The 24,264-nt window shown below is 46.9% G+C and overlaps 1 protein-coding gene across 2 annotated transcripts in view; it reads left to right on the top strand.

The window, feature by feature from the left end:
- The window catches only part of RNF145 (ring finger protein 145), a 101,925-nt gene that overhangs the window by 6,744 nt on the left and 70,917 nt on the right, over nucleotides 1-24,264 (top strand). For both annotated transcript variants that reach the window (XM_084839271.1, XM_084839273.1), the window contains exon 2: nucleotides 19,239-19,452. In XM_084839271.1, coding sequence (XP_084695397.1) covers nucleotides 19,269-19,452 — 184 coding nt within the window. In that variant the 5' untranslated portion in view covers nucleotides 19,239-19,268. The remainder of the gene's footprint in view (nucleotides 1-19,238; nucleotides 19,453-24,264) is intronic.

Here is a 24,264-nt window from a genome sequence, read left to right as displayed (position 1 = left end):
GGTGTCCCCAACCAGTCGTGTCCGACTCTAGGGTGCGGTGCTCATCCCCGTTTCTAAGCCGAAGAGCCAGCACTGTCCGAAGATGCTTCCGTGGTCATGTGGCCGGCATGACTGAATATCGAGGTGCACAGAACGCTGTCACCTTTCCCGCCGAAGCGGTACCTATTTATCTACTTGCAATTTCTTGCTTTCGAACTGCTAGGTTGGCAGGAGCTGGGACTGAAGACGGGAGCTCACTCCGTCACGCGGCACTCGGGTCTCGAACTGCTGTCCTGCCGACCTTCCGGTCTGCAGTTCAGCGTCTTAACCACTAAGCCACCACGGCCCCACCAATGGTCTTTACACAGTAGCAGATCTGTGCTTGCTGCTACAAGTAAACCCAACAGATAGCCACAGCCAGTCCTAGCTCCTTAGTGTGTATGATAGATGTGTTTGCTTGCAAAAACAAGTTTATCCACACTTATTCATACCCTCGAGTTTGCATTCAAAACATCAGTTGTATACCTAAAGACTACTAATGTATGGCCTAGCCAGTTATACATGGGTCTGTGGAATCAAAGGCATATGCATTCTTGCAGTAGGTTTACACACAAAATGGGCTGGTACACATGTAAGTCAAACCATGGTCTGGCTGTCCTTTGGCTTGTGTGTGCCTCCTTTACTTCCCAGTTCAGGCAAACCATAGTTTGTTGTTACATCTGGTTTATGCTTGCCTTCCAAACAACCACTGGAAAGCGGTTTGTAACTGTACAGATCACATTTTATATCTGTTTCTGCAGCATATTGGCACATACTGAATCAGCCCCAACAACTCCCTCAGGTCAGGCTAAAATATTTAAAATGGTGTAGTTCTGTAATACTGTCCCGAGGAAACAATGTTAAGTAGGTTATGTTTAGAGATAGTGACTTACCTAAGGACTGCCCAGTGAGTATCGTGTTTTAATGGGGACCTGGATGGAGTTGTCCACATCCGCATCATCTAATACTTGTCTGCCATATCATTCCGCCCTTCCCACATGTTGTATTCTACAATAGATTCAAACCAAACCCTATAAGTGCAAGGAACCAACCACAATACACTGGACTAACAGTTGAGTATTTTTGTGCAAATTATAATTAGTACAAATAAATATATTTGCAACCAACAATATCAGAACAGATCTTACAAACTATTTCACTATATATATTATAAAGGAGTTGTACCAAACAATCTCCAGTTATATTTGGAAGACTTCAAACGTTTAAACAATTTTCAAGGTAATGCAGTTTTAAATGCCGTTTTTAAGCTACAACAATGGACCCCCACTGGAATTCCATCTCAAACAGGAAATCTTCCTCAGGTATTAGAATAAGGATAACTCCTGACAGGTTGTTAAAAAAGAAAAATTGTATATAAGCTGATAATGTTGGAAAGACAACCCTAAGCAACTGCATCCTCAGTGCTGTCCTGGATAATAAATGCAACATAACCTATTACAGTGTTTGGTTTGAATCAGTTCTTTGGGAACCTTGTCCTTGATGGTTGGTATTCTGTAATAGCCCTATTCAAGCATTTTGCTTTAGAAAATAATGAACACATGAGTGGGGGAGAGCAAGGACAAGCGAAATTACCAAATAAGGCTAATGTAGAATATAACATGTAGGAAGGGCGGTTAATGACCCAGTTTGCACATAATGGCAGCAAATTGTGGGTTAATTTGTGGGTTGCATGCTGCCACCATTTTGAATATACAGCCTCAGATTGGTCCGATAGGTTATTCTGTGACCCGTGAACCAGGACACTATGGATTAATTGTGGGTTGACCCACATTAACCTATGATTAGTTCTTAGGTTAACTGTGGGTTATTTAAGCCATGCACTGTGGCAAATTGTGGGTTAATTAACCCACAATTTGCTTCTGTTATGTGCGAATGGGGCCAGAGGGTTAATTATTTAATTTCCTGCTTTTGGTTGGATTGTCAAATAGTACTTGATTTAATTTATCTGCCCTGAAGGTGCAATTCTCACCTTCTCTACATGTGATCTTGCTGTTGCAGCTATAAAATTAATTTATTACATCACACCATGAAATACCATTTGGAAGATGTAGCTTGTGTTTTCAGCAGCTTCATACTCACAATATTCAAAATCTTTCAAAATGCATGGCTTGCTTTCTACCACCCCTCTCTGAACAACTTTCTGAAATGTGAACACTTGGCCAATCCCACTTCGATATTTAAAAATTACTGAGCTGCCATAGTAAACCACAAGAAAGAATGGGGTGAGGGGAGAGTGGAAATTCTGACAAGTTCTTAACTGCAGCTTTGGTGTCCATGACACTTATTTTCCACTTGAGTTTAACAGTATGATCATTTTCCAGGCTGCGTTGCATGGGAAAGAAGCGCACCCATTATTCATACAGTTTTATATTAAAACTAAAACCTGTAAACTGTTCTCTCTCACATGGCCAGAAGGTCCCAGGTTGAATTCCAGGCATCTCCAGTTAAAAGGATCAGGTAGCAGGTGACTGAAATACTCCTGTCTGGAAATCTCTCTCCAGAGTATCAATAAGAGTAGACAATACTGGGTTAGGTGTAATATTGACCCTAGTATTGGTATTGACTGATGTGGTATTGACTGTACTCTGATCTTCCATGGGTAGTTGCTTTGATGTCAACTTTTCACATTTTGTCTGTTGGTGAGGACAATGTAGTCATTGAGACCACATTTGTCCATCCAAGGTAGGTAATTTTATTAGACCTCTGTTTCTGCTTATTGTTACTTATGATCCATGTGCCCTCTCACTGATTGTGTAAGGAAAACTGAGTCATGAATGCTTGACCGGTGGTACCAATAAATGGAATAGAATACACCAGGTGGCCTGTGGGCCAAATGTAGCAAGTGGAAGCTTCTTGAAGCCTAGTTGCAGTATTGGGGGTGGTTTGGTAAAGGGAGAGGTTGTAACTGGTGAGAGAAGAGTTAACCTTCCCCTCCCTGATCACTGGAACTTTGTAATCTGTGTTCTTGATGGCATATATCAGGTGGGAAACTTGTGGTCCTCCAGATGTTTTGGCCTACAGCCCCTATTGGCCGTAGCCAGCATAGGCAATGGTGAGGGATGGTGGGAGTGGTAGGCCAAAACATCTGGAGGACCACAGCTCACATGATCCCTCACAGTTGGCTATGTTGGCTAGGGCTGATGGAAGTTGTAGGTGAAAATATCTGGAGGGCCACAAGTTGCCCACCCCGGCCTAAATAGTTGTAAAAATGATTTTGCTGGATTAAACCAAAGCACCATCTTATCTGTGTTCTGTTTCCTGTCAGTTGCCTGCCAGAGAACATGGAAGCTGATAAATAGGGCATGATAGTAATAGATGTCCCCTCTTGTTTGTTCTTAGCATCTAGGACCAGAGCTCTACTGCTTATGACCACGGAAGATTCCATTTAGCTATCCTGGTTCATAATGGGTAGTTAAAGACCTATTTTCACGGGCTTTTGCTCTCTGGTTGCTTACTGTTTTTAACTAGTTATGACCTATTGATGCTGCCACTTCACTTTTCTTTTGATCTAATGTAATAGTTATTTAATGATTTTAACATCTGTTTTTGTTAAATGGGTTTGTTTGATGCTTTGAATGTTTTAATAGAACAATAGGACATACATAAAGTAAAATAACCTCCTATGAGTTGATCTAATTCTCTTTTAAAGCCATGTAAGGTAGGGCCATCACTATACCTCTGTGTGTGTGTGTGTGTGTGTGTGTACACCGAGAGAGGAACGCACACACACAGACACACACACACACACACACACAAGTATCCTCAACCACTTTAGTCTTTCCTTGTTGGGAAGATGCTGCTACCTCTTTTGTGCATCTTGGGTGGTAAGACAGTAGCAAAAGCATATTTAATTGTACGACACTTACTTTCTCATTCTGCTCCTTGGCTTCCATCCATCAGCAGATATATTTAGTGGTCACGAATTGGCAACACGGGGATGCCCAGAGCTGAGTATTGGTGGGCACATCAGTACATTGTCACGGTGGTGTTATGACAGGGAGTCACTTCGTCCCTGTAGGCACCAGTGTGCCCTGAGATACCTTTCTTGGTGCCAACCAAGGTGCCCTCCTCCCCCCCTTAAAAAAAAACAGCAAAAAACATTTTCTTACTAGCAGCTGGGATTGCTCTGAAAAAATTTTCTGTTGGTATTGAAATCTGTGGGTTCAAAGGAGTTGTTTAGTGTGTTGAGGCTCAGACCCCCACCTCTGCCTTGTATTCAGTCCTTTGGGCAGGTTGCTTATCCTTTGCAATGCTTCCCATGGCAGCCATTTTGTGGTGGTGCCCTGGACAGTTTCCCATTGCCAAATGTGCCCATGGCCCAAAAAGGTTGCCTTCCCCTGTGTTATGTGAAACAGGCTGCACAGTCTAGTGCTGATCGTGAATTAAGGCTGCAATCCTAAATGCACTTAGAGTGCAAACCTATGGGATCCACCCTTGATACTCATAAGCCTCTGAACTCGGAGCTTGCGGGTATCTAGTGCAGAGCATGAGGCACGGCGGAGGTGATCTTCACCTCTGCCATGCCTTCTGCTTTGCATTTCAGCTAGATGGGCTCTAGCTGAGGCACTGCGGAGTGGGAGGGAAGGAGGCTGGGGAGGCCTCAGGATACAGTGTAAACCAGCCTCTCCAGTCCCCTCCCCAGCCCTCTTACCTCCTCTCCAAGGTCACTTTTGTGACATCTGAGAGGCAGCCAGTGTGAGGGGGAGAGTGCCAGGAGCTTGGATCCCTGGGTCCAAGGTTGGAGTGCTGTCTCTGACCTTGGTTCCAGGAACTCAAAATATCCTATGGGCCCCCAGACTGTTTAAAGGCAGAGGATTGCTCCCTTACTCCTGTTGAATACAGTGGTATTTACTTTTATTTATTTTATTTTTTTATTATTAAATTTATTAATCGCCCATCTGGCTGGTCACCCAGCCACTCTGGGCGATGTACAACATACAATAAAAACAGTTTAAAACAATAAAATTCTACAATAAAAACATTTTCTAAAATACCCTAACCCACCCCAAATGCCTGCCTGAACAACCACGTTTTTAATGCACGACGGAAGCTCATTAAAGAGGGGGCATGACGGAGTTCCCTAGGGAGGGAGTTCCACAGAGTGGGGGCCACCACAGAAAAGGCCCTCTCCCTCGTCCCCACCAGCCTAGCTGTCCTGGCTGATGGGACAGAGAGAAGGCCATCCGAGGCTGATCTTGTTAAGCGGCCTGTCTGGTGCTGCTGGAGGCGCTCCTTAAGATAGGCTGGGCTGAAACCATATAGGGTTATAAAGGTCAAAACCAACACCTTGAATTTGGCCCGGAAAACAACTGGTAACCAGTGCAACTCCTTCAGCACTGGAGTGATGTGATATCGCCGGCGGCTGCCTTTAATCAGGCCAGCCGCCGCGTTCTGTACCAGCTGCAGTTTCCGAACCGTCTTCAAGGGTAACCCCACGTAGAGCGCATTACAGTAGTCTAAACGAGAGGAGACCAGGGCATGTACTACCGATGGGAGCAGATGGTCGGGAAGGAAGGGGCACAGCCGCTGTATCAGATGGAGTTGATACAGCGCTGTCCGGCTCACAGCTGACACCTGAGCCTCCATGGACAGCTGGGATTCCAAAATGACCCCCAGGCTGCGGACCTGGTCTTTCAAGGGTAGCCATACCCCATTCAACACCAGGTCAACATCCCCCAGCCTCCTCTTGTCTCCCACCAAAAGTACCTGGGTCTTGTCAGGGTTCAGCTTCAGCCTATTCCTCCCCATCCAGCCACTCACCGTCTCCAGGCCAGGGCCTGCAGGAGAGGCCACTACCACCACCGGGGAAGAGGCGGGCCTGCTGCTGCTGGGCCTGCTGCTGCTGGGCCTGCTGTTGCTGGGCCTGCTGCTGCTGCTGCCGCCGCCACTGCCGCTGCCACCACCACCAGGCCTTCCCTGGAGACTTCTGCCTGGCAGACTGCCAGTCCCTGCAGGACCAGGCCCCCAGGTACTGAGCCAGCTGTGCTGCTCCACCTGCCCTCCCTGGAGGGGCTACATAAGCTGGCTGGCTGAGGTGGCCTGGGAGAGCCAGGGCCTGCAGGAGAGGCCACCACCATCACCGGGGAAGAGGCGGGCCTGCTGCTGCAGCTGCTGCAGCTGCTGCTGCTGCTGCTGCCACCACCACCATCACCACCTGGCCTTCCCTGTGGACTCCTGCCTGGCATTATTATTTTTAAGGGGATTTTTAATTTTTGTTTTGTTTTAATTTCTGGGGGATTTTGTTGTGTTTTTAGGGGTGGGTAGCCTGCCTGATAGGCGGGAGTGAGGGGGCATGTGTCCACCTGATGGAGGCAGTGGGGGGAGTGTTGGGGGCCAGAAGATACCGAGGCTGGGCGGCAGGCGCTGGCGGAGCGCTAGGGGCAGGCCATGCCAGGTAAGGGGAACAAGGGAGAGATGTGTAGTATCTGTCCCCTGCTCCGGGCCTGTCCAGAGCCAAAGGGTGGCTGAGGGAGGCGTGACCCCATCTTCTGGCCTTCGTTTGCTGCTCTGCAATGCCAGGTCTGTTACCCAGAAAACCTCCCTCATCCATGACATGATCCTGGATGAGGGTGCAGACCTGGCATGTATTACGGAGACCTGGCTGGCCGAGGCTGCTGCTCCAACCCTTGCAGCCATGTGTCCAGCTGGATTTTCATATGCACAGCAGCCGAGGGCTGGGGATTGGGGAGGGGGAGTGGCTGTTATCTACCGAGAGTCCTTGGTCTTCACCAGATCCCCTCTCCGGGAGACCAAGGTTGCTGAGTGCATGTACTGGAGGTTGGGCCCGAAGGGCAGTCTGGGGATTCTGCTCATGTACCGTCCACCCCGCTGCACGACTGACTCCCTGGCCGAGGTGCTTGAGATGGTCTCTGATGTGCGTGTACAGTCCTCTAACTTACTGGTGTTGGGGGACTTCAACGTACATTCGGAGGCCATCCTCATAGGAGCACCTCGGGACTTCATGGAGACCATGGCCTCCTGGGAGCTGCACCATATTCTAACTGGGCCCACCCATGTAGCCGGTCATGCACTAGACCTTGTGTTTGTTACTGGAGAAGTGGGGAGTGATCTGGAAGTCGGGGGTATATCCACCACCCCCTTGTCATGGTCAGATCACTATCTGGTGACGTTGGACTTCTCGGTTCCACAACCCCTCCACAGGGGTGGAGGACCCATTAAAATGGTCCGCCCCAGGCGTCTTATGGATCCAAATGGATTCCTGAACGCGCTTGGGGATTCTCTGGGGCATGCCAACGGCCACTCGGTCGAGACCCTGGTGGGTGGCTGGAATGCCGCAATCACTGGGGCATTAGATCAGGTGGCTCCGAAACGCTCTCTTCCCCTGAACAGGGCTCGGACTGCACCATGGTTCAATCCGCGGTTACGAGCTCTGAAGCAGGAGGTGAGACTGCTAGAGCGCCGGTGGCGGAACTTGGGATGGCGGAGAATTTCTCCCCGAAACTTCGGGGGGCCGAGCGCCAACGTGTTCGGCCCCCCGAACAAGTTTCGGGGAGAAATCCTCTGCCCGCCCCCCCCCGGGATGGGACTTACCTTCCCTGAATGTCCCTCCCGGCGGCGGGTCCGGCTGGCGGTTCGTCCGGTGTTCGAGCGGGGCGGGAGCGGCAGCCGGTCTTTCGACCGGCTGCCGCCCCCGCCATTGCAATGAAAGAAAAAAAAAAAAGTCCCCTGATAGGCTACGTGACGATTCACGTAGCCTATCACGGCAAGATTTGCAAAGTCAGCCGTGATAGGCTACGTGAATCGTCACGTAGCCTATCACGGGTGACTTTAAAAAAAAAAAAAAAAAGTGTGTACGGATAATGGCGGCCCCCATAGGGAGCCGCCATTCACGTTCCTTATTTGGTCGCTGTAGTCTACGTCAATGTTTACATAGACTACGGCGAAAATAAGAGCAACGCTATTTGCGTTGCCCTTATTTTCGCCGTAGTCTACGTAAACATTGACGTAGACTACAGCAACTAAATAAGGAACGCGAATGGCGGCTCCCTATGGGGGCCGCCATTCGCGTACGCGCTTTTTTTTTTTTAAAGTCACCCGTGATAGGCTACGTGACGATTCACGTAGCCTATCACGGCTGACTTTCCAGATCTAGCCGTGATAGGCTACGTGAATCGTCACGTAGCCTATCAGGGGACTTTTTTTTTTTTTTTTTTTTTACTTTCGAGTTCGCGGCCGGGCGAGGCGGGAAGCCTCCTCCCCGGCCTGAATTTCGGCCGGGCGAGGCGGGAAGCCTCCCCCCCCAGCCTGAATTTCGGCCGGGCGAGGCGGGAAGCCTCCCCCCCCGGCCTGAACTTCACGGGGGGAGCAGCGAAGCGCTCCCCCCCACCGCGAAAAAGCTGCGAGAAAAGGTAAGTGACTTTCGTTCACCCCTACGGAAGTCTCGCTCCAAAGACGATCAGACACGGGCTAGAGCTGTATCTTCAGCCTATCACGTGGCGGTGAAGGCAGCAAAAAAGGAATATTATGCTGCCTCCATCGCGTCTGCAGAGTGCTGTCCCAGGAGGCTGTTCCAAGTGGTCCGGAGCCTGGTCGGTCCTGTGGCTCCAGAACCACTGGAGCATTCTGATGCCTCCTGTGAGGCCTTGGCAAGGCACTTTGCAGATAAAATTGATCAGATTAGGTGTGTTACTCTGCACGCTGTGGATACAGTTAGTGAGCAAGAGGCGGCCTGTGGCAAACCGGTTTTGTGGGATCGGTTCCAGCTTCTTCCTCCTGATGAAGTGGACAAGGTGCTTTCATCGGTACGGCCGACCACCTGCTTACTTGATCCTTGCCCATCTTGGCTCATTATGAGCTGCAGAGAGAGACTGGGTGAGGGGATCAAGGCGGTGGTGAACGCCTCCCTTGAGGAGGGAGTGATGCCATCAGCCCTCAAGGAGGCAGTGATAAGACCGCTCTTAAAGAAGCCCTCCTTGGATCCCCAAGTTCTGAACAACTTTCGCCCAGTCTCAAATCTGCCATTTTTGGGCAAGGTGATTGAGCGGGTGGTGGCGGTGCAGTTGAAGGCACACTTGGAAGAAACTGATTATCTAGACCCATTTCAGTCGGGCTTCAGGCCTGGGCATGGGACAGAAACGGCCTTGGTCGCCTTGGTAGATGATATGAGGAGGGCTCTGGATAGGGGCAAATGCTCCTTCCTTGTTCTCCTCGACCTCTCAGCGGCTTTCGATACCGTTGACCACGGTATCCTCCTGGACCGCCTGAGGGGTTGGGCATTGGGGACACCGTATTGCGGTGGTTCCGGTCCTTCCTCTCCGGCAGGTACCAGAGGGTAGCACTGGGAGAGGAGGTTTCGGACCCGTGGCCACTTACTTGTGGGGTGCCACAGGGTTCCATCCTCTCCCCGATGCTATTTAACATCTATGTGAAGCCGCTGGGGGCTATCATCAGGAGATTTGGGGTGCAGTGTCATCAATATGCGGATGACACGCAGCTCTACCTCTCGTTTAAATCTTCACCAAGGTTGGCCGTAGAATCCCTGTCCAAATGTCTGGAGACGGACATTATTACACTTCTAAGTAAACATGTCCAGGATTGTGCTTTATGTAGCAGGGAGAGAGGTTTCAGATCGGATTAAGTTCTTTATGTTAGGTAATAACTAGAGGGAACATGTGAAGGGAACAAGAAGTGTAAATGTCTCACGCATCTGTGACGGTTTGGACGATCATGTTGGTAAAAGAAGCCATCATGGCTTCTCCCCCTTCCCCATGTGTGCTGCGCGCATGACCGCCATTTGCATAATTACCCGCGATGCAGTGTGGGTTGCTGTGTCATCTGAACAGAGCATGGCAGGGGTGGCTTCTTACCCACCTTATAACCCACGATGTGCAGTAGGGTTGTAGGGTGGGTAAGAAGCCACCCCCACCATGCTGTGTGGGGTTCGGACGATATGGCAACCCACACTTGCATCACAGTTAATTTTGCAAATGCCAGTCACATGCATGGGGCGGGGGGAGCCACAATGACTTGTTTTATCAACATGATCGTCCGAACACCCCCTCTGTCTGGGTTTACACTCTGGTCAATTAACCAGTCAGTTTACCACCTTTTATTTGGCCATGGTCAAGTATTTTCAAATATTCCATGAACCTGATTATGCTTAAAGAACTGACCCGCTGCTAGTTAGCACAATTGCATTTTAAAAGTTTGCTTTTTTTCTGTTTTCGCTTTGCTTCACCTACGTTTTTAATTTATCACTGGACCATTGACATTGATAGAAACCTCGTCTACTATAAAATGTATAAACCACAGTAATTATTACAGGTGTGTGTATTTAAAAGTTAATTTCATTTCATAGTACTAGTTAACTGATTTCTTTTTGATAATCAGCATGTCTCTAGCCTGTTCACGATTATAAAGTATATCTCTTTTCTAAGAAAGTCGGTGCCTTACAACTGTGTGACTGTTCTTTGGCAGTGCTTGGCTGGCTGAGTGCCTAGACCCACTCCATCTCATACAATTGAAATCTTCTGCATCTTCTCTCAGCTGAGGGAGACGCAAAAGATCTATTTTTCACAAGTCCACAGTTGGGGAAGATTCCCTTTGTATAATTGCAGCCTTCTAAGACGCTGCCTGTCTTCAGTAGCCATCAAGCAGCAGAGGCAGTAGGCCTCTGTATAACAGCTGTTGGGAAACTCACCGGGGCGGGTGCTATTGCATGAAACTCTCCCCATGACCTGAGTTCGATCCCAGCGGAAGCCAGGTCTCGGGTAGCCTCCTCAGGTTGACTCAGCCCTCCATCCTTCCGAGGGGAGTAAAATGAGTACCCAGCATGCTGGGGGTAAGGTAGTCACGACTGGGGAAGACAATGGCAAACCACCTTGCTATAGTCTGCCATGAAAACGCCAGCCTAAGCAGGCATCCCTCTAGGGGTTAGTAATGACCCGGTGCTTGCACAGGAGGAACCTTTCCTTTCCTAGTTGTGGGCTTCCCTTTGGGGTGTCTGGTTGGCCACAGTGAGAACAGAATGCTGGACTGGATAGGCCTTTGGTTTGATTCAGTAGGGCTCTTGCGTTCTTATTAGTGCTATGCTGAAAATTTGTCCCACATTTCTTTCAACTGTTCTCATTCACTTTGACAGAAAAGAAATTGCTTTTGAAAGGAAATTCGAAGGAGGATAAATTTTGGAGAAATTTTCATGGGTTGAATTTGGGGTTCTTGGGCTTACCTCACTTATGAGGTGGCTGAGGAATGTGCATGAGTGTCCTTTCTGTCATTGCACAGTCATCTTTGTGGCAGCCAGTAGCCTCCTTGGCTTCCCGCGCTTCAGTTAAAGCCATCACGAGGAAGACATCCTGATGCAATTCCTCCCATGGGGCTTTTTCAGTTCAGAAAGTGCAGGTGGCTTGGGAGACTGCAGATCAATGGACAGATGTGTAATAGAGAGAGAAAACACACACAGCACCCTCGTCTAGGGGTGTACGAAACCCCACTTACCTAGCTCCTCTGGGGTCCTCAGGTCGGAGGAGTCGATCTGTTCTTCCCCCCCCGGAATCCTGCCCGGCTGGCTCTGCTCTGTGGCCAGTCTGTGGAGCTGCCGGCCGGGCTGATCCGCAGCGGGGCCTCCACCCTCTGCCAGGCTGCTGCAGATGCAAATGGCGTCCTGCATAGGGGACGCCATTTGCGTCCCTACGCTTGCCCGTGATTTACGTTTTTTGCCCCCTACGCCATTTGCATCCCCACTTTAGCCACGATAGGCTACGTAAATATTTATGTAGCCTATCACGGGCAAGCGTAGGGACGCAAATGGCAGCTGCTATGACAGCCGCCATTTGCGGCCACAGCAGCCCAGCAGCGGCCGGCCGGGAGACCAGCTGGAGACCAGCTTACCGCTGCCAGGTAAGCTCTGTCCTGGGGGGGTTCCGTGGGGTGGCGTGGGGGGAGGCCGTTCCACCATGGACTCCGGGGGGCCGGATTCTAAAGAATCCAGCCTCATTGGAGTCCATGGCGGAATTCTCTGACATCCCTACCCTCGTCCACTTCAAGGTGATAAGTAAGCTCAAAAAGATCACCAAAAGAAATTCAAAATTCTGCCTCAAAAAAGTGGAAGCCTCACCACAGTTGATGCTGTTGGCACCTACAGAAGCAGAGCAATAAACCAAAAACCCTTAGGGAAAAAGAGTCTGTGCTACAACCCCTGCCAACAGTAAGCCTTATCTGTGAGAAACGGTTGGAGAGTTTCTCCTCCCCTAGGAGAAATTCGAGGATGAGATGGCTAGAGCACGCTCCAGGAGAGAGCGCAGGACAGGAAGGCCTGGCGTGCTATGGTCCATGGGGTCACGAAGAGTCGGACACAACTGAACAACTACAACAACAAGGAGAAATTCAGCAAAATTGTCACCCAATTTCTCTACCCACAAATAGGTTGGAGAATTTTGAGAAGCCATTTGTGCACGACTCTGGTTCTTAGAAAACACCAGATGCCTATCCCAACTTACCTTATACTCTGACCTTCCCCTGATTATGTTTTACTAGACTGCTCTGGGTTGTAGCTGCAGTCGTATTATAGACTTTTAATACTGTCAAGGCCAGGTGTCTTATGCTGGTGTTTGTTGTTTTTATTTTTCTTATTTTTATGAACTTTGGCTCCTTTATTACTGCATAAGGTTTTTATTATAATGCATTTTATGGCTGTAAGCCCCCTTGGGAAGGCTTCTGCCTTGAAAGGCAGCCTAGAAATATTTTAAATAAATAAATTAAACAAATAACTTATTTTATTTTATTTATTTCATTTCATTTCTATACCGCCCAATAGCCGAAGCTGTCTGGGCGGTTCACAAAAACTAAAACGAAACAACACACAATAAAACAATTTAAAATATATAGAACATTAAAACACAATATAACAATACAACCACAATAAAACCTAGCAGCAGTACAGGAGTTTAAAATACAGATTTAAAACAGCAAAGATAAAAATTTAGAAAGCTAAAATGCCTGGGAAAATAAAAAGGTCTTCACCTGGCGCCGAAAGGAGTACAATGTAGGCGCCAGGCGAACCTCACGAGGGAGCTCATTCCAGAGCCGGGGTGCCACAACAGAAAAAGCCCTCCTCCTAGTAGCCACCCGCCTCACTTCCTTTGGCAGGGGCTCACGAAGAAGGGCCTCTGATGATGACCTTAAGGTCCGGGCAGGCACATATGGGAGTAGGCGATCCTTCAGGTAACCTGGCCCCAAGCCGTTAAGGGCTTTGAATGTTAACACCAGCACTTTGAATCGGGCCCGGAAATGGACTGGCAGCCAGTGCAGCTGGAAAAGTACTGGCGTAATATGAGCTTGCAGGCCAGTCCCTGTTAACAATCTTGCTGCCCTATTTTGGACCAGCAGAAGTTTCCGGACCATTTTCAAAGGCAGCCCCACGTATAACGCATTGCAGTAATCCAGACGAGAAGTTATCAGAGCATGGATAACTGTAGCTAGGCTATCTCTGTCCAGATAAGGCGTAGTTGGTATACCAGCCTAAGCTGATAAAAAGTGCTCCGTGCCACTGAGTTCACCTGTGCCTCAAGTGACAATTCTGGATCCAAGAGCACCCCCAAACTACGAACCTGATCCTTTCGGGGGAGTGCAACCCCCTCCAGAACAGGTTGAATATCACCTAGCCGGGCAGATGAACCACCCACTAACAGTACCTCCGTCTTGTCTGGATTGAGTTTCAGTTTATTGGCCCTCATCCAGTCCATTACCGTGCCCAGGCACTGGTTCAGAACAGCCACTGCCTCACCTGGTTTTGATGAGAAAGAGAGGTAGAGCTGGGTGTCATCCGCATATTGATGGCACCTCAGCCCACACCTCCGGATAACCTCCCCCAGCGGTTTCATGTAGATGTTAAACAGCATGGGGGATAAAATAGAGCCCTGTGGAACCCCATGGCACAATTGCCATGGCACAGAGCAATAATCCCCCAGCACCACCTTCTGGAATCAGCCATCCAAGTAGGAGCGGAACCACTGTAGTGCAGTGCCTCCAACTCCCAACCCAGACAACCTATCCAGAAGGATACTATGGTCGATGGTATCGAAAGCCGCTGAGACGTACGTCCAGGAGAATCAACAGGGTCGCACTCCCCCTGTCCCTCTCCCGGCAGAGGTCATCCCACAGGGCGACCAAGGCAGTTTCCGTTCCAAAACCAGGCCTGAAGCCCGATTGAAATGGATCTAGATCTAGATTAAATAAACTTAAATGTGGCATTAACTGCAACTTTAACTTTCTCATGTGTTGTGAATCCAAAGTCTTGCGCTTCCCTGTTGAAAGTCAGTGTCTGTGGCTTTTCTGCCATCGTCACTTTAATGCAAACATGTAAACTAAAATGTATCCTGGAATGGCTCTTAACTGAATGCCAGAACAACATGTTAATTTCCTTAGATTCAGTATTGCAGGTTGGGTTGCGTCTTTGACATGTGTTAACAGCTTATGTCACTAAACATTCCTGAGCCCTTTCTAGGCCATTTCTCCCACACCCATCTCGAATTGATGCTGACTCATACAAGGTCAGACAGAATCCACTTTGCCAGCTTTCTTCTTAGTGGAACTGCAGAAACTGGGGTAGAAGTTCTATCAGAGTGGGATTAAAATGTTTAAAATGTTTGTTTATCATCATCATCACTGGAAGTAAACAAGTGTCAAGATTCCCTTGTGAGGGGAAAAATAACTGCTAGTACTTTCTGTATTATATGTATTTTTCCTTTTGGAGTTGTACAGCACTGTTCTGTACATGTCTGTTCAGAAGTAAGTCCCATTGAGTTCAGTGGGATTTATTCCCAGGCAATTGCAGCCTTATTATGAAAAGCAAGTACAGTATGTTAGAACTCCTTTCTTCTGAGAATTTAAGTGGGTGTGCATTACCGAGAAGTTACTGAAGGCTGTTCAGTGTGTCAGGTTGCTCAGCCAAAACCAAGAGCAGAGTGCCTGAAAGCTCTCACTTGAGAGGGAGCAGCGGTGGGGCACTATGAACTAGAGTGCAAGCTACATAGCTTGGGCAGCTCTGTACAATAGGCTGTTGTCCATAGTTGAAGGAATGTGTCTCAATCGTCCTGTCAATTCCCATCCCCACCCCTCTGACAACTGGCACAGTGATGGCTCTCTAGTTATGGATGAACGTTTCAGTGGCTGCTTGTAATTGTAACAGTGTGTTCTGAGGCAAAACAGATACCTGAAAGCATTTCATGGAACTAGATTTTAACAAGCCCTTTAAAGCTGAAGAGAGTGCTGCTTTGATGTTGGCAAGATCGACTGTGCAGTGGGAAAGGCCTTTCTGCGTAATCAATTTAAGGACTCCTTGTGGTGTTCCTCCTCCCCCTCCAAAATACTGTATGTAGTACTGCTGCTGTTACGTACCATCGGGGTGGACAACTTGTGGCCCTCCAGATGTTTTGGCCTATAACTTCCATCAACCCTAGCCAGAATGACCAGTGGTCAGGGATGATGGGAGTTGTAGGCCAAAACATTTGAAGGGCCACACGTTCCCCACCCTGATCTAGAAGCATTCAGTTTTGTCGTCGTTCTGCTGAGCTGTATCACATCTTTCTCTCCACATCACTGTGATTAAAAAAAAAACAGTCCTGGTGGATGGCTCTTTTTGGGAGGATGCAAAACCTTTTCATAGTTGTGGGCCTCATGTAATGCTGGCTCGGGTGCCACACATGCAGGCACACCCCAGTGATCCTGATACAGATCACTTTGTATGGGGATTGCTGAGGGATGGAAAGCCTTCTCTCCCCCTTCTCCTCCTTGTGAGCTGATGCAGATCCAAGGATGGGGGGGGAACGACACAATTAAGGCCTCAAGTCCTGCAGTGTATGCACTCCTGATGTAGCCCATCACTTTTCCCCTATAGCTCCCAACAAAGAATTAATCAAATGCCTTTTCACAGCCAGTCTCCGTGGGCTTATGGCACCCTCTAAATATTCTGAATGGCATGATAATTTAGGTTGCTGTTTTATGGATGATTCCAAGACTGCATGGGAATGGCATATAGATTAGTTCATATAGACTGGTCTTTTGCAATGAGGCTTCCATCTAAATTATTGGGGGGGTTTAAATTACAGGACTATTTAAAATTTCACTGGCCTGAATTATACTAATTTTCAGGCCCTGAAAAACTGCTGTGTATTCTGACTCTCAGGGTTCTATTGTTAGCCTTGGACTCAAGTCACACGTATCAGTTCCCAGTACTATTTTCTGACTGGAGGTTAAGTTTTTGTGGAACTATTATATTTTCTGCTTGATTCCTAACCACCTTGTAAGCCAGGGCAATTCATTAGCTCTCCAGGTTGTCAGACTGTGACACCTACTTGCTAGACATGCACTCCCCGCCTTTTAGAGATCTTGAGTTAAACTGGTTTCAGGGGTGGGAGCTGTAGAAAATGAAGAATATCACCAATGAACTAGTTGAGCTTAAACCCTGCAATATAACCTCAGTCAAACACATTTCTTAAGGGTTGTGGGCAGGAAGGCATCCTGACTAGATTGTGGTTGGGAATTTATTTATTTAGCAGCATACTTGTTGTTGTTCAGTCGTTCAGTCGTGTCTGACTCTTTGTGACCCCATGGACCATAGCACACCAGGCCTTCCTGTCCTGCGCTCTCTCCCGGAGCCTGCTCAAGTCCATATTCATTGCATCAGTGATGCTATCTAGCCATCTCATCCTCTGCCATCCCCTTCTCCTTTTGCCTTTAGTCTTTCCCAGCATCAGGGTCTTTTCCAGAGAGTTTTCTCTTCGCAAGCAGTATATTTATATAGTGCTTATTATAATGAGACATGTAAGTGAATGAAGGTCCCAATATGCAATGCTTGTAACATCCATTTAGCACTTAAGCTTTCTTGCTTGCATGTCTCCAGGGGCCAAAGGGATTAGCTATGTTTTGTGGTAAAGGCAACAATCTTCAGGTTTGCTTCTAGAAATGAGAAAGCAATCCTATTGTTCTTTTCATTTTAAGACCTTGGAAGAAATTCTGTAATTACTGGCTTCATGGGTATTGGATAATAGAATCTCCATGAACAATGTTATTTTGATGACTAAAAAGTTAACTTGGAATGTGTCCCATATATTCTTCTGGGTTTGGTGCAATACAGCCTGCCTGCCACTGTGCCATAACTCAGTTTATCTACCTTTATGTTGCATTCTGTAAAATGCATGCTTTGCTTTGGTTCTTCCCTTCATAAGCATTCTTTTAGCACACCAGAATCCCAGTGGCTGCTTGTGAGTGCATCCAAATGAATGCTAAATTTCCAAACTGTCCGCGCTCATGCACACCACGATGGAACTTGTATTTGAAAATAGTGTTGTGAAGATAGGGGATTGCAAGCGACGAGGTGGGGCCTATAACACACTGCCCCATGTTAACTGAATCCACAGTGCAGTCTAAATGTACAGCAGGGATGGGCAGAGAGATAAGATAGTGTGGTCTTACCAGCGGACCACAGGCCAGTTTCTGGTAGACCAGCTCCCACCTGCGGGTTGCTGGAATTCATGCAACACATGCTGGACTAGGTGGCACATGCTGGACTAGGTGGCTCTTAGTCTGATCCAGCTAGGTACTCATTATGTTCGTAAGCAAGAATGTGTATTAAAGGATTGCTTAATACAGATTATTTATTCCATAGCTGTTCAGAGAGTCTAAACATATACCGTTGATTTATACTGTTTATAAAACACGTCAGTGGAATGCGGGAATTCTAGTTGTTTTTAAGGTTGACCATACGTGACTGAAATCAGCTTACCCCTGGCGTACAGGGTCAAGATCAAGGGCAGGCAACCCAGGGCCCTCCAGATCTTTTGGACTACAACTCCCATAAGCTTCAGCCAGCATGGTGAATGGTCAGGGATTATGGGAGCTCTAGTAAAAAATATCTAGAGGGCATCAGGTTTCCTACTCACGATCTAGGTAGTATGGAATGCCTTTTTGGTATTACTTGGGTTTTGTTTTTAAAACTACGGTGGAAATTCTTATTGTCTCCTTTTTCATTACTTTCAGTTAGTTTCAGCATCATGCTATTGAAACAGGACATTCTCCTCTGACCTTCCCCTGTAGCCCTCCGTGCCACTCCCAAATCCAGTACTTGGGGTTTCCCCAGCCCTCCAGAACAGATTTTGAGGGTGCACAGTGGGTGGAATCAATCTCTCTCTCTCTCTCTCCTCCCCCTCTCCTGGTTCTGCTGATGGAAGCAGTTCTGTCAGAGGAATGACACCATTGGATCCAACGCTTTGTTTTTAATTGGTTACTACTGCGTCTTCTTTTGATTAAAAACAACTAATACATTCAGCTGTAAATATCTATATTTTGTGCAGGGAAAATAGTAGGTTTAAAAATAAAAGTCAGTCTTCTGTTCATACAAAATAATTATGTACTTTAAAGCTTAACTGAAGCTCTGTTGAGTTAACTTACATCTCCATCTAAAGCCTTCACCAGTGAGCGATAATGCAATGTCTGTGTCATACAACAGAGTGTTCGTGCTGACAATAACTGGCTTTGAATATCAGTTTCTGGAGAGCACAGCTGGGAGGGTGCTGTTGCACTCAGATCCTAGTTGTGGGGCTTCCCAGGGGCATCTGGTTGGCCACTGTGGGAAACAGAATGCTGGACTAGATAAGTCTTGGGGCTGATCCAGCATGACTCTTCTTACAATCCTACCATTTCACTCCTTTGAGCATTTCTTCTAGTTTGCTCTATCATCATGTGTCCCTTTAGTGACTAAACATGACTTTCTGTCTTCACTGCTATCAGACCATCAAATATTGTGTGCCTCATCTGTGGTTTTTAAAAAGGGTTTTTTTTAATTATACTGTGAATTTATTTATTTCGTTAATTCAATGTATTAGATGCCCTAGAGTAAATTGCTATCAGGGCCATGTACAGAAATATAAATAAAACACAAACATAGAATCAAAAGCAGCACAATCAAACAATTAAAAACTAGCAGAGACAGAAATATAACAGTCAACAAACACCTATAAAGATCCTTAAATTTTCACAGCTGTAAAACTACTTTAAAATACAAGAAGGGATGGGAAAGACCCCTGCCTGAGTCCCTGAGAACTGTTGCCAGTCCGAATAGGCACTAACGGGCTAGATGGACCAGTAATTTGACCCAGTGTAAGGCATCTTCATAACTTTTAATGTCATGGTGGATACTTTTGGGGTGATGGAACTGACTTGCTGATTTCTGCTCTTTACAGACTGCTATACCTTCATTGATAAGAAACAGAATGGCTGCAAAGGAGAAGTTGGAAGCGATGTTGAATGTGGCCCTGCGGGTCCCGAGCATCATGCTTTTGGATGTCTTGTACAGATGGGATGTCAGTTCCTTCTTCCAGCAGATCCAAAGAAGTAGCCTGAACAACAATCCCCTCTTCCAGTACAAGTACCTGGCCCTTAATATGCATTATGTGGGTAAGTACACATTGAGTGAGCAAAAGTGTATGTTCCCTATATTGTTACACTCTCACTGAAGTAAAACCCCTTACACGATGGATTCAAAATGCCTAATGATGGCAGCTGTCTTAATAGAGGCTAGTAATCGAAGTTCATTAATATGGTAGCGCTGCAAATATTCGGGGGGCAGTTAACGAGTGTTCTTCCCTATTCACAAAACATAGGGAAGGAGTGTCTATGCACATGTGGACACACACACACATGCTCCCCTCCCAAAATCATGCAGGGAGTTGTCAGGAGAGGTAGCTGCTGTTAAGTCTACTAAGAGAGCCAGTGTGGGGTAGTAGTTAGTCTGTTGGACTGGACTCAGGAGACCGGGTTCTAATCACCACTTGGCTGTGATGCTTAATGGGTGACTTTGGGCCAGTTACTGACTCTCAGCCTAACCTACCTTGCAGGGGTGTTGTTGTGAGGAAAAAATGGAGAGGAGGAAGATCATGTATTCTGCCTTATGCTCCTTGGAGGAAACACAGGATAGAAACATAAAACATAAATAAATAATAAATTAAGCCTGGGAAGATGAAAGAACCTCAGCCCATGTCCATGTGGGCAGCCTCCATAGCATAATATTTTAAGTATGTTGGAAACCATGGTTTATGATCCTGGCTTGTTCAGATGAACAGTTATTAAAACAAACAGTTCATGGTTCAGTCATAAAAACAAATTGTGGTTAGCAATGCTTTCTCCTTGCAGCCACACTGGAGGGGAGGAGGGATATGCTGCATAAGGCTCACCCAGGCTCATTTCCATAGTGCTAAAGTATAGCTCAGCATTACGTCCAAACTAGACCACAGTCTCCAGTGAGATGGGCATGTTCTTCCAAATGATGGCCAACATGTGAAACTATTTCTCTTTCTATCCCCCTGGCTCCAGAAAGGAGAAAGAGAGACAAGAGCAAGGATTAATTGTACATGTGTAGTGGGAGAGGAAAGCCCTAACAGATAAATTGAACAAGTACAAGAGCTGCATCACATTTATTTACTTACTTTATTAATTACATTTATGTCCCTCCTTTTTTCCTCCAAGGAACTCAAGGCGGTGTACATAATCCTCCTCCTCCTCCATTTTATCCTCACAACAACAACCCTGTGGGGTAGGTTAGGCTGAGAATCTTGTGACTGGCCCAAAGTCACCCAGGGAGCTTCCATGGCTGAGTGGGGACTAGAACCCGGATCTCCCAACTCCCAGTCCAGCACTCTAGCCACTACACCACACTGGCTCTCACATTTTCCCCTTTCAACTTGGGTCTAAAAAGTACTCAAGTTTAAATCCGGGCGGTCAAGTACAATGCCTCCTGAGTTCCCCAGTGTAGTCTCCACCACCTCAGCCACACTCCACAGAAGTTACTGACCAACTTAAAGACCGGGAAGTGGTAGGGGCTGACCTACCAGTGGCTGCTACTGCATGCTTCGCTACTGGCCTCTGAGGCCAGCCTCCATTTAGATTAGCAACATGGTTGTCAAGAATTGCTCTGTGTGGAATTTGCTCACATGCCCGTAGTGTGAGGAATGGATGGTGGTTTTTCACTTAGCCAGTGAAAAATGGGGTGGCAGGGATGTTTAGGTTGGTAAGCTGCCAGAGAAGGGAACTAGTTTGACATGCAAGAGGATTGGGAAGGGCAAGCCGTGGCACATGGGAATGTCTAAGGTGACAGAGAGTTGAGAAGTACAGGAGATGCTCAGACTTGTGTGGGTGTGGAGTAGTGATTCAGAGTCAACATTGGTGCTGATTAACGCAGTTTTGTCATGGAAGATATGAAAGAGTGGAACACTGGCTTTAGATGGCAAGGAGTATTTTTCAACAGTGCTGCTACGACGTACGACATTCCCTCTTCCCCATGAAAAGCATGCATGTTCGGTGAAAAATTATGGGTGTGACTCCTGAATATCTCTTGAGTGAGAAGCTTGGTGCTCCAACCCATGAGTTTCACATGGTTTCAAAGGCAAAATATACATGTGGCATATTTAAATAGTTGAGGTTCCTTCCGTTAAGCATAGAATTGACAACTGTGGAATTATTGTGTCCCTGCATTCAGTGCAGGGACTCGGGAGAACTTCCTCTCAAAATATTAAAGCTCAGGGTCATTCAAAAATATTGGCTGGCAGAAGGTTCAGGAGAAAAGGAAGTATTACTTCACAGAATGCATACTTAACATGTGGAATTCATTGCTACAAGATGTAGTAATGGTTTCTAGCTTGTATGGCTTTATAAAAGAGTGAGATTCATTGCAGAGATTTATCAGTGGCTGTTACCCATGATGGCTAAATACAAGATCTATATATTCAGAGGCAGTGTATTACTGGATTCTGGGAACAAGCAACATGGGAGGATTATGTTCACCTTACTCCATTTATGAGTTTTACGGTGGCATCTGGTTGGCCATTGTGGGAGGCACAGTACAGGACTAGATGGATCCTTCGTCTTATTCTCTCACGCTTTTATGAAAACTGCCCATTTAAAAGTGGAGGATCCATTCATATCATAACTAATGGGGCCACGTGTATTTTGCCATGTAAATACTGGCACATTATATACACTGTGAATTGTGTTTACTCTCATCATGGCACTTTTGTTGTTGACCTTTAGTTCTTGCAGAAATAATAGCAAAACTGCTTTATGGTATTTTGGCTGCTACACATTTTATACTGCAGTGGTTTTTTCAAAAACGTAATTGTGTTTTAATAGTACTAGAGCTCTTTCTAAGAGATGCCATAATCCCAGTGAATTATTAAGTAAGATTCACTGCATTTTCACCCAGTTCATCTAAGAGAAAATACTTTAATTTATGCCACTGTAGTGTCCTTGGTTTTAATGACACTAAATTTTAGGGATGGGGCTCTGAGGCATTTGGAGAAGGAACATGGTGGCTGCTGCAGAATGACCTAACAGGATGCATCACTTTTCAGCACTAGGCCCTTGGAAGCAGTGCGGGGGGGGGGGGGGTTGCTGGGCCAGGTGGGATCCTGCCTGGGCGAGCACAACTTGTTTTTCTTTCAGTGACCCAGTGCTGAAAGGCAGTGCACTGGGCCAAGTGGCTCTGCAGTGGCCTCTCTGCTGCTGCTTCCTGCTACTGTGGCTATCAGTAAGCTTGCAGGGCGGGTGTTTGATCGCTTGCCCAGGAGGCACCGTTGGGGGGCATTCACTTGGATTGCCCATCCAGGAAGTGCTGGCTCTGGGGAGGGGAGCGGGCTGGATCACCCACCTAGGAGATCTGCCCGTGGCCTCCTCAATCCTGACACCAGGCCTGGTGGGAAGTCTCTGATTTTTCAACTGAATACAACCCCTGGCAATGATACTAGGAATTTCTAAGTCAGTATGACACAACTGAATGTGACAGTTAGATACACAGTTATACTCTATCAGCATAGGAGTAAAACCCTGATCAGACTCCCAGCTATAGAGATCTATTAATTTAGATTTCATCCTCCTTGTTCCAGAACATTGCTGCTTTAGCAGTATTGGTGGGAATGAGGTTCATTATAGATTGGCACTTATGTGCTGCATATCACTTATTTTGGGTGAACATTCTCCTGGCATTCCAGAGGATTGTTAGCATACATTCCAAGGAATGTGGCTCTTCCATTATGCTTGGCAATACTTCCTTGTAAAACCTGGCTCAGAGAATAAAAGGGCATGCAGCTATTGCCAGTTAGGCCTGGTGCCCTCTAGTATAAGTGATCATATTGCTTGATTTGGCCTAGTAGTTCTGTTTTTAATCCCATGATTGTAGGTGTGTGATAATCATCCACTTACATGTCTATTTCCCGCAGCATACTGATTTTCATCAGCGATTACCTTTGGCTGCTGCATTTTAACATACACCTTGCAGAAAAACTGAGGAAAACTGGGGGTTAATTGGAAAACCCCCAGTTCCTCCTCCCACCTCAAAAAACTGATGGTTCTGCCTTAATTAATGGCATCTGTCTGATTAAACTAAAATAGAATGTAGGATATCTTGGCCATTTCAGGGACAACCAGGAATTAGAAGCAAAGTTCACGTTGTACTAGACAGGCAAACAGGAAAAGTTGTAAAGTTTACAGTGTCAGATTTGGAGTGGAGAGATCTGGGTTCAAATCCCACGCTGTCATGAAGCTTATTGAGTGATGTTGGGCCAGTTTCTGGTCGAGATATGAACAAGTTTTTGGGTCGTGTATCCAGCCTCTTCACTTCTTCTTTGCACGTGAGCAAACCAGGAGATCACCCATTGACCATAGTTTCCTGTTCTGCCCGAACTGGGAAACTATGCTTAACTTCAGAACAAGCCAGGACACCATGGTTTGAAGTTGGGTTGATAAGCTGGCTTTTTTTTTTAATTGTTAGCCATAGTTTCCTGATTCGGATGAAACAAGAGACTATAGTTAATGGAAGACTTTGTGGTTCGTTCACCTCTGCAGAGGAAAAGCAAAGGGGCTATGTGTGCAGCAAAGGGCTTGTTCTTATTAAGCCAAGATATTGGCCTGGCTTGGGTTGAGGCCCATGGGAAGCGGGCTGCAGCACAGGTACCTACTGTTGTTCAGAGTCATGTCAAACAAAGCAGAACAGGGCCACAACAGGCTAGGCAGGGCTTTCAGGACCTTGGATAGCACAGTGCAGGAAGTGCTGAGTGGCGTAACCTCCCACAAAGAGAGGTGTTGTCCTAGCAAATTCAACGAATGCCTTTAAAAGGTTGGCAGAGCCTGTTCTACCAATGGCACCAACCCTGCTGGATGCTGCCTGTAATTCTTAAAGGGCTGGTGTCTGTCTCTGCAGTCTCATGCTCCTATGGAGCT

Source organism: Heloderma suspectum, chromosome 2, assembly GCF_057233095.1.
Source record: "Heloderma suspectum isolate Gila_16-S chromosome 2, 16-S_ref, whole genome shotgun sequence".
NCBI lineage: Eukaryota > Metazoa > Chordata > Lepidosauria > Squamata > Helodermatidae > Heloderma > Heloderma suspectum.
This window is presented reverse-complemented; position numbering and strand designations above follow the sequence as displayed.